The 9,382-nt window shown below is 51.5% G+C and overlaps 1 protein-coding gene across 1 annotated transcript; it reads left to right on the top strand.

Annotated features, from left to right (window-relative positions):
* Positions 1-420: 420 nt before the first annotated feature.
* ID2 (inhibitor of DNA binding 2) lies at positions 421-5,647 on the top strand. The gene is made up of 3 exons (XM_004457191.4): positions 421-3,711; positions 4,030-4,093; positions 4,869-5,647. The coding sequence occupies exons 1-2, from the start codon at positions 3,364-3,366 to the stop codon at positions 4,084-4,086; spliced, it is 405 nt and encodes a 134-aa protein (XP_004457248.1). The 5' UTR covers positions 421-3,363; the 3' UTR covers positions 4,087-4,093; positions 4,869-5,647.
* The last annotated feature ends 3,735 nt before the right edge of the window (positions 5,648-9,382 follow it).

Below are 9,382 nucleotides of genomic sequence, written 5' to 3'. Positions count from 1 at the left end.
CAAAAGGAAGATTTCTTTCTTTTCCCTCTCCCTGGCTGCCGCCTCCACTCGCCCCCTGTTCCTTTCTTCTCCGGCCCTTCCTTCCCACAGGTCGCTGGAAACTTAAGACAGGCCACCGGCCTCAGGTGCTCGCGCGCCCGGCGCGCCCCGGGCCGAGGTGAGGCTGGAGACCGCGCGGGTCCCGGCGGCCGGGATCAGCTGGGCGCGCGCGCTGAGTGACAGGCGCCGTTGCCATGGCAGCCGCCTGAGCGGCGCCGCGAGGACCGGGCTGGAGGGCGGCGGTGAATGGGCGGCGTCACGCGCCTGGCGCCAGAGAGTCTGCTCCGGGGCTCGCGGCTCCCGCGCCGCCGCCGCCGCTGCCAATTCATCACCTGTCAGGGATCACTCGGGGGGTCACCGGCGGAATGGACACAGCTGTGAGAACAAAACCGGGGGGAAGAAAGGAGCGCGCTCCCAGTGGCGCCAGATGTGCCGAAAGGACCGGGCGAATTCCACTCCTCGCCCCCCCTCGGGGCTCCTCCCGGCTCCACCCCCCACCCCCCGGTTGCATCACCCCGGGATTGCCAAGCCGGCCCCGGCCCTGGCCCGCGCTGGGGGCCCCGGGCTGCTTCTCATTACGGCCGGCGGGGCCTGGGCGCCGAGGGGAGCCGCCGTGGCCAGGCCGGGAGGAGAGGAGCTGAGTGAGTAAAACGCTGCGAGGGGAAGGAAACTCCCAGGGCCTTTGCATTTTCTCAGTCGGGGGCGTCCGGGTGGGGAGCAGAGGGGAGCAGGCCCTCCACCCGCGCGGGAAGCGCTGCCCACCTCGCCATCCCCCGCAGATGGAGCCAACCCGCGGCCCTTTCTCGCAGCTGGGACCATTGAAACTTAAGAGGTCTCAGATACAAGTACACACGGACACACATCGACCGAGTTGTAAATGCCTTTTACCTTCGCAGAAAATGAGCCGACAGGATTTCCCCCCACGAACACGTAATTTAAAAGTTCATCTCCTATTTGGCTAGCTGAGACAGACTGGAAACTCGGGTGCTCTTTTTTTTTTTTTTTTTTTTTTTAAATCATTAACTTATACAGCTTCATAATAATCTTAAAATGATCTTCAAATGAATGTAAAACTGGGTAACATGCCAGTAGACTCGAATTCAGCAGCATCAGACAGACTTCTCGGACGCTAAAGAAAGGAACCAAAAAATGTACACCCTATTTAGCAATTTTACCGCATCAAGGTACAAAAATGATCGTGGCAGGAGGCACGGCCTTCGTCGACTTGGGAAGTGTGTAAAATAAGACCCCACAATGCTGGTTCCCAACCAGCCCGGAGCCTGGCTGCTGGGATAATGAGGCTGGCAGGGATGGTAACAGAAGGTGTCCTTGGAAAAAGCCTAGGAATGCGTCAATATCGCATAGCGTCAATGTCCAAGAATCACAAGTAATAATTTGAGAATCCCAAAGATGTTTGTTTACATTGGCTATTATTGTAAAATAGTCAAAGTATAACATCATGAACCAAAATAGTGTCAAAACAAAATCTGTTCCACTGTGGCACGTATGTGACAGGAACACATGCACCCTGAGTACATCAAAAGGCTCGAACTGTGCGGGAACGAGGGTAGTAAATCACTTCCAGACTTGAAATCAGAGGAGACTTTGTTAATGGGGCGCTGTCGTGAGCAGAGTCACAGGAGACTGTGTCTTAATGACTGCAGAGCGTTTCGAAGGTCCTCGGGCAGGTTTCTCTCTGAGAGACCATCCACCTCTATCCTCCAAGCCTAAGGGAATGAACCTTGTGAAAGTGGCATCCGCCTCAGCCTCAGCGCCACCAGCTGTGCCGCCCTAGAGACCGGCGCTGGGGCCCATGGGCTGTTGAGGGGCGCTCCCCAGCTCTGCCCCTGGCTGAGGAATTAAACCATGTGTTGAAGGGAAAAACAAAAAAACACCTTTTTATTGAGCTTTGCTTTCTGTCTCCAGTTCTGCCCAAGATTGTGACAAAAAAAGCCAACAAGATACTTGGGAGGGAGGGTTCCATGTTCTGGAATTTGTTAGTTTATTGTATTCTAGAGGAATCCAGTTTTCAAAACAACCCATTTACTGTGGTCTGTTCAGGGCGAATTGTGTGAATTAATGAAAAAGTGTATTGGTAAATAGTGGCAAACTTTTTTATTCAGCCTGAATGTGTTCTTAAATTAGGCTTTACAGTAAAAACACACACAAAACCCTGAAGCTGCAGTCAGCCGGGAAGATTCCTCATACCTGGCAGAATTTCTTGTAAAAAGCAATGGTTAAGTTACCTACCTGTCACCAAGCTTTAGAAATACCGTAGGTGCTGCCATGTGACATTAGGAATAATGATGTGTGCATAATTAATCACATTCCTTTGCCACCTACAAGGAAGGGCATAGACCTTTCAAGGGCAATGTATGTAAATGTCGTTTCAATATGCAAATTCCCCTAATGATTTCCGATGAATGGGATCATTAAAATCGTCCTGGCCTTGTTCTTGAAAAGGAACCCTGGAAGTGTCGCGCCTCTTAGAGAGCTCCTGAGCGATTGGCGATGGGGTAGGACAGTGCCCAGTAAGTACTCACCTAACTGATGCTGGGCTAATACTGCTCGCCTCGCCCCAGTTTGCAAAATCCCTCACCAAACCTGTCGCTGAAGGGGTGTGTTGTTGTTCTTACACATAGCTTTTAATTAAAACACCGAACTCACTCTAACAAACGTCACTTTTCCATGCAAACTTATTTGCGTTTTCACTTTCTCCCGAGCCGCCTTCTGTCCGGATGCTCTCCCACGGCTGCAGAGGGATGTGGCTCTCCCGGTGTTACGCTGCGCTGCCCGCGTGGGCTGGGATTTGGGGCAGCTGGAAGCTCGTGAGGGCTGAAAGGCTTCGCGGGGTCACACGCCGAGGGCGAGGGTACCCCTGGAGCTGCGGGACGGGGCCGAGCTGGCAGGAAGGAGGACCGCGAGCGCCCACCTACCACCCCGCTTCTCGCCCGGGCCCGCGGCCCAGCGCCGCGCCGCTTACTGTACTCTCCTGACCGCCCCAGCTGGCTCGCGCCGCGCCCCGCCCACCCCGCGAGGATTGGCTGGGAACGCGGAAGGGCCGAGCGCGCGCCCGGCCGCCGCGCCCGCCAATGGGGGCGCCCGCGCGGCCTGATGGACACGCCGCCGCCCGCCAATGGGAGCCGAGGGAAGCCCGCTGGCGTCGCCCCGGCGAGCGCGGATAAAAGCCGCCCCGCCAGCCTCCCGGCTTCATTCTGAGCCGAGCTCGGTGCAGCGTGCAGGAAGCGCAGCCGGCGGCGGAGGCGGCCTGAGCTCCAGGGCGACCCGCTCCCTCCCGCTCTCTCGCGACCCCCGAGTCCAGAAATGAAAGCGTTCAGCCCAGTGAGGTCTGTTCGGAAAAACAGCCTTTCGGACCACAGCCTGGGCATTTCCCGGAGCAAGACCCCGGTGGACGACCCGCTGAGCCTGCTCTACAACATGAACGACTGCTACTCCAAGCTCAAGGAGCTGGTGCCCAGCATCCCGCAGAACAAGAAGGTGAGCAAGATGGAAATCCTCCAGCACGTCATCGACTACATCCTGGACCTGCAGATCGCCCTGGATTCGCACCCCACCATTGTCAGCCTCCACCACCAGAGGCCCGGGCAGAACCCGTCCTCCCGGACGCCGCTGACCACCCTGAACACAGACATCAGCATCCTGTCCCTACAGGTAGGACCCGCTCCCGGGGCCCGCACTCCTCCAGCGATGGCCGGGCTGGCACCGATCGATCCATGGTCCGGGCGGCTGTAGACGGGCATTGAGCTGCTGGCTGGTTAACTTTATTTTCTTTTAAGAAAGCTGCTGTAGATAGAGCCGTGCGTGCAACTGCCAGTAAGTTCTGACGTGTTGTCGTCTCCGTCTGAAGCGTAGCATAAACGTGTCATGGGACTTGGTGCTTTACGGGCCACTTAGAAGAAAAAGAAAGAAGGGCCCTTTCTCTTTCTTAAGATGTCTAACATTGTGCCCTTTATCCCCTTTCTCTTGCAGGCTTCTGAATTCCCTTCCGAGTTCATGTCAAATGACAGCAAAGCACTCTGTGGCTAAATACATGGTGAGCGTTTGCTGGTGTGTGCGTGCGCGAGTATTTTTCGTTTGCTAGGATGAGGATACTGTGTATCTGTAAAATATTAGGTTGAGTAAATGAATGTTTACTTCGTTGTGTTACGCGTAGTACGTCGTCTTACTAGACATAAAGGGGCTCTCAAGCTCTGATTAGTCGTGAGTCTAATAATATATAATAATAGTTAATAATAATAATAATAAAGAAATGCCAATAACTTACTGTAAAGGTGGCGGAGGAATATGTTTTGACTTCTGTAGCGATTTTAATGCCCAGGCTGCTTTCTCCTACTCCCCGGTACTATGAGGTACTAACCTCCACTGTAATTAATCTTATCGCCTCAAATTCCATAGTGACCCTCCTTTTCCAGAAGTCCAGCCTCCTGGCATTCAGCTAGCCGAGGACTGCTGCCCGGTCCCTCCAGCTCCCTGATGTGGGATCCTGGCTTCCCTCTGGTTAAACTAAAGGGCTGTTTTCAATCAAATAATCGTTACAAGAAGCAGACTGGCGCCTCTGAGGACTGCCATTGGAGATCCAAATAAGAGATTGCGTTGGGAAGTTTTCCCCCGGAGTCTGTGCTATTTGAATGTTTCATTTGCTCTGTCCAGACGAGTATGTGTTGCATCTGGACGCCAGGGTTTGCCCAATCTTTTTGAGTGTTTGGTTAAATGTTCAAACTGTGGCTTTCTCCCGGCGCCAGTCTGCCCGCCTCCGTGCCCTTGGGTTACATGCTCCTCAACGTGCCTTTCTCTCCCAATCTTTTCAGGTGTTCGTGACTTTTTTTTTTTCCCTTTGCACAACAACAACAACATATCCACAGGATCTTTTCAGGCGCTGAACTTATTTTTCAACCATTTCACTAAAGAGGACAACAAATCGAATGGACCTTTTAAAAATAAAAAATGGAAGGAAAATGAAGAACCATCATCTTCCCCCAGAGTGTTCTCTGACCTGGACTGATATTCATTATTTATGAAAAAAGACTTTTAAATGCCCTTTCTGCAGTTGGAAGGTTTTCTTTATATACTATTCCCACCATGGGGAGCGAAAATGTTAAAATCACAAGGAATTGCCCAATTTAAGCAGACTTTGCCTTTTTTCAAAGGTGGAGCGTGAATATCAGAAGGATCCAGTATTCAGTTACTTAAATAAAGTGTTTGGTCAGAAATTACCTTTTTGACACAAGTCTACTGAATGCTGTGTATATATTTATATATAAATATATATATATATATTGAGTGAAACCTTGTGAACTCTTTAATTAGAGTTTTTCTTGTATAGTGGCAGAGATGTATATTTCTGCAAAAAAAAAAAAAGATGTAATGATGTACTTATTCCTGCTAAACTTTTTATAAAAGTTTAGTTGTAAACTTAACCCTTTTATACAAAATAAATCAAGTGTGTTTATTGAGTGGTGATTGCCTGCTTTATTTCAGAGGACCAGTGCTTTGATTTTTATTATGCTATGTTATAACAGCCCAAATAAATACAAGTTCAAATTTATGTAGACTGTATAAGATTATAATAAAACATGTCTGAAGTCAATACTGAATTCTGAATGGTTTTTAAGTCTCTCTTTTATTCAACCCTTATCCCTGAAGCCTTAGAACTCGTGGGTAGAGTGAACCTTCTTTCAGATGTATGGCCAGTGCTTCTACTTTGGGGGAAAAAGCTGCTGCTGATTTTAAGGAGAGTTGGCTGGGACTGGAAGTCCATAAACACAGAAGTTGTTCTTAGTCCTTAAGGGAAAACTGTTAGTTTTGTGCCTTGGGGCTGGGTTTTAAAACCGAAAGTTAGTTGGTATGAGTTGTGACGCCTTAGATCATTGAACATAAATTTGAAGGAGTGTTAAGACACTTTTCTGGAGTAAATGAAACTGCTCATTCATCAGCAGGAGAAAAAAAGGCTCCACTGATTTCCAAACAAAACTCAAGAGGCAGGAAAAGTGTGGAAGGTGTCCCTGTTATTGATAATGTCTTGGTGGTTAAGTGACTTGTTTGTCCATCTGAAAGAAATTGTTATATGGCCGAAAACTCTTAAAGCCTTTGTCAGCCTCCTTAGTTTGCCCTTTATTTCCTCCACTCTGCAGCTCACCACTTCCCAGCGTCGGTGGCTCTGGACTGCTGCCCCCGGAGTCCCTGGGGAAGAAGTCGGGGGATGGAGTGGGGGGGGGGGGGTGTGTGTGGCTAGAAAACCCTTCCAAGTCATAGAAAAAGTATTAATGTGCTATTTACATTGTCACCCTCCTGTGGCACAATTCCGACGCTGCTTTAAAATGAACACAATGCAGATGAGTGTTTAAAATATGTATATTAAATATTTACTTACTCTCAAATCAGAAGACCCCTCCCTGGGTGGGATTGGTTCTGGAAAGCTCGTCGGCGGTGGACGGGAACTGGAGCAGGAAAGGAGCTGGCCCCGCCGCGAGGGGAGGTGGGGTTTGTCTCACCTGGGGCCCCTTTCTCAGGCCCGAGCAGGTGGGTGGCGCCATCGAGTCTGCCGCGGCAGCCGCGGCCCCCGGGTCCTGACACCAAATCCATCACCCGCCGAGCGCAGGCCGCCGCGGCTCGGGGTGGGAGCGAGCCGGCCTGGGCGCTCAGCTCCCCGCGGGCCGAGGTGCCCCAGTCGCGGCGCGCGGTCCGGGTGCCCGGCGGCGGGGCCGCCCGGGAGGGCTGGGCTCGCCCTGGAGCTGCCGGCCATCCCCGCGCCTCTGGCTCCCTCTGCTGGCCGCCGCCGCGCACACCACGCGGGAGCCGAGGCTCTGGGGCGCCGTCGCCCGCGCTGTGCTCCCTCGCGACCCGCGGGGGGAGCCCTCCGAGCCCGCCGCGGGCCCCCGCAGCCACGCCGCGCCCGCCTTCCCCCGGGGGCTTCCTGGGGATGAGAGCCGAGGCCCCGCTGCGCTAGCAGCGCGTGTCGCGCTCGGGCAGTGGGAGTCCCCACCCGTAAGGGAGCGGAGGCGCGCCGACCCCTGCCCCCTCCAGGCGCTCGAGAGGGCCCGGACCTGGAAAGCAGCGCAGCTTTGGGCGGGAAGCTGGCCCCGCACAGACCCGGAGCCGGCAGGTGCTTTCGACGCAGGTCTCTTTGCAAACTTGGTGCCTGCGGTCGCAGCCACCTGTTGCCTTCTCCACCTGTTGCGCTCAGGGGTCATCCGTCTATAGGGCGTCCGCCTGGCGGCAGAGCCCCCGGCGGGACGAGGGCGGGAAACCCAAGGAACAGGTGGCCGCTTCCCCACCCTGGCCCGGGGTGGGGGCTGGAGGTGCTGGCAGGGAGTGGGGGCCGCAGATGCCAGCCGCTGGCCGCGACCCCGCCGTCTCCGCGGAGGGCCGCCCGCCCGCGGCTGACCGGGCGCTGTCCTGCCGGGTGGGCGTGAGCGGTCTGTCCTTGGATGGAGGGTGTCGCGCCGGGGCCAGAGCCACTCCGGCTCTAGGAGTCTCCCGAGCGCATGGTGTGGGGCGGCGTGGTGCAGGCAGGGACCTTTCGAGCGCCCGCTGGATCCCCGGAAGCAAAGGGTGTTAACAGTATGTTGACAAGGACCCCCAGTAAAGTAAAACCGGCACCTTTGGGCCTTGGCTTTGCTGGGACGAGCCGGCTCTTCCCGGGCTGCCGGGCCGGGTGCGCGGCTGGTGGAAGCTGAGCGCCACCCTCTGGCCTGCAGGGAGACGGCGGCTCCAGCACCCGCAAAGCCACGGGTGGTCGCCAGAGTTGGGCATTTTGGAAGGGAAAGGCCTATCAGCTGTAGCATTAGCAGCAGAAACGCGAAGGAAAGAGCCTTTAAAAACAAAAAAGATGAAATATCACACCTCTAGCATTTGTACAATCGTTTCTACATATTGATCTTATGTCATCTTTACCATGTCGTAGCACAGATGGGCTCCCCTTTTGCCAATTAATACCTACCACTAACTAGGGCGCTATCCTGTTTTGTTTTGGTTTTTTTTGCTTTTGTTATTTTTATTTTTATTGGAGAAGTTGGGAACTTACAAAACAATCATGAATATGTGCAGAATTCCCATACATTGCCACATCAACCAACACCTTGCATTGTTGTGGAACATTTGTTACAAATTATGAAAGAACATCATCAAAAACTACTGATAATTATGGTCTATACCTTACACTTGGGGTGTTTTTTCCATAAACTACCCTATTATTAATATCATGTGTTAGTAGTGTGCCTTTGTTAGAGTTCATGAAAGAACACTTATATTTGGGCTGCTAACCACAGTCCATGTTCCACCACCTGCTTCCCTGTGTTTTACAGTCCCATGCCTTGTACACTCCATCCAAATCATGCACTCAGTGGCTCTCAGTTTCAGCACAGAGTTGTGCTGTCATCGCCTCAGTCAATTGCTATCATGCATTTTTAAAGTATCAGACAGAATCCCAGATTTCAATGAGATTATGATTGAATTGTGAATGTAAATGAATTGGGGAGCCAAAATGAAAGACACAATACTTTCAATTCTCTTTCTTTAGGTTTTCCTTTTTGTTTAGTCTTGGTGTTTCTGAACTGCTTAATATTAACCAAACTTCCCAGGTTATGTTAAAGAAATAGAGGAGCAAGTGGGAATCTTTATCATATTGCAGGTCTAAATGAGAATGGGTAAAATTTTCTCCATTATGCATGACGTGGCTCTAAGCTTTTCCTCTAATATTTAGCCTTTATCAAGTTCAGGAAGAAACCTTCAATTATTTGTTTTCTGAGACTTAAATAATGATTTAGAGTTGAATTTGGTAAAATACTTTTATTGCATTTATTGAGTTAGCCAATATTGTATTTGGAACTTTTGGAAAGGAAATGGAACTGATTTTTAAAGTTGTACTAATTTTATCTGGTTTGGGAATCTAGATTACACTGATCTTAAACTTCAGTTTCAAAGTCATGAGTAAATCCTCTGATTCACATGACACTGTGAGGTTGGCAGACATGTACTATATTCATTTTACAAAGTTAGAAACTGGACTCAGAGATGTGAGGTAAGTGGTGAAGGACGCACAACCAGTAAGGGGGCAGTCTAACTCAGTCTGTGCTTTTTATGGAATGAAGATAGGCTTCCCAAGTAGATAAAGAAGATGTAGAATAATAGAAAATAACATTCTTGTCAATAGAGAGCTGCTTTATGGAGGTTTTTTTAAATTCATGGGGCTCTCCACAGCATAGATACACTTCCCCACCCCCTCCTGCCCCCCCAACGCCATCCAAATTCCCCTTACCCTGACCACTGCTTAGCAAACAACCTTCCGATCTCTAACCCACTTTGGTCTGGAAAGGGGGCTCCA

The sequence above is a fragment of the Dasypus novemcinctus genome, chromosome 25, assembly GCF_030445035.2.
Source record: "Dasypus novemcinctus isolate mDasNov1 chromosome 25, mDasNov1.1.hap2, whole genome shotgun sequence".
In the NCBI taxonomy this organism is placed as follows: domain Eukaryota; kingdom Metazoa; phylum Chordata; class Mammalia; order Cingulata; family Dasypodidae; genus Dasypus; species Dasypus novemcinctus.
This window is presented reverse-complemented; position numbering and strand designations above follow the sequence as displayed.

What these genes read in the sequence shown, in the direction of transcription:
- ID2 (XM_004457191.4), top strand. Translation starts at nt 3,364, where the DNA reads ATGAAAGCGTTCAGCCCAGTGAGGTCTGTTCGGAAAAACAGCCTTTCG. An exon ending in TCAGCATCCTGTCCCTACAG is followed by an intron (nt 3,712 to 4,029) that starts GTAGGACCCGCT and finishes TTTCTCTTGCAG; the next exon opens with GCTTCTGAATTCCCTTCCGA.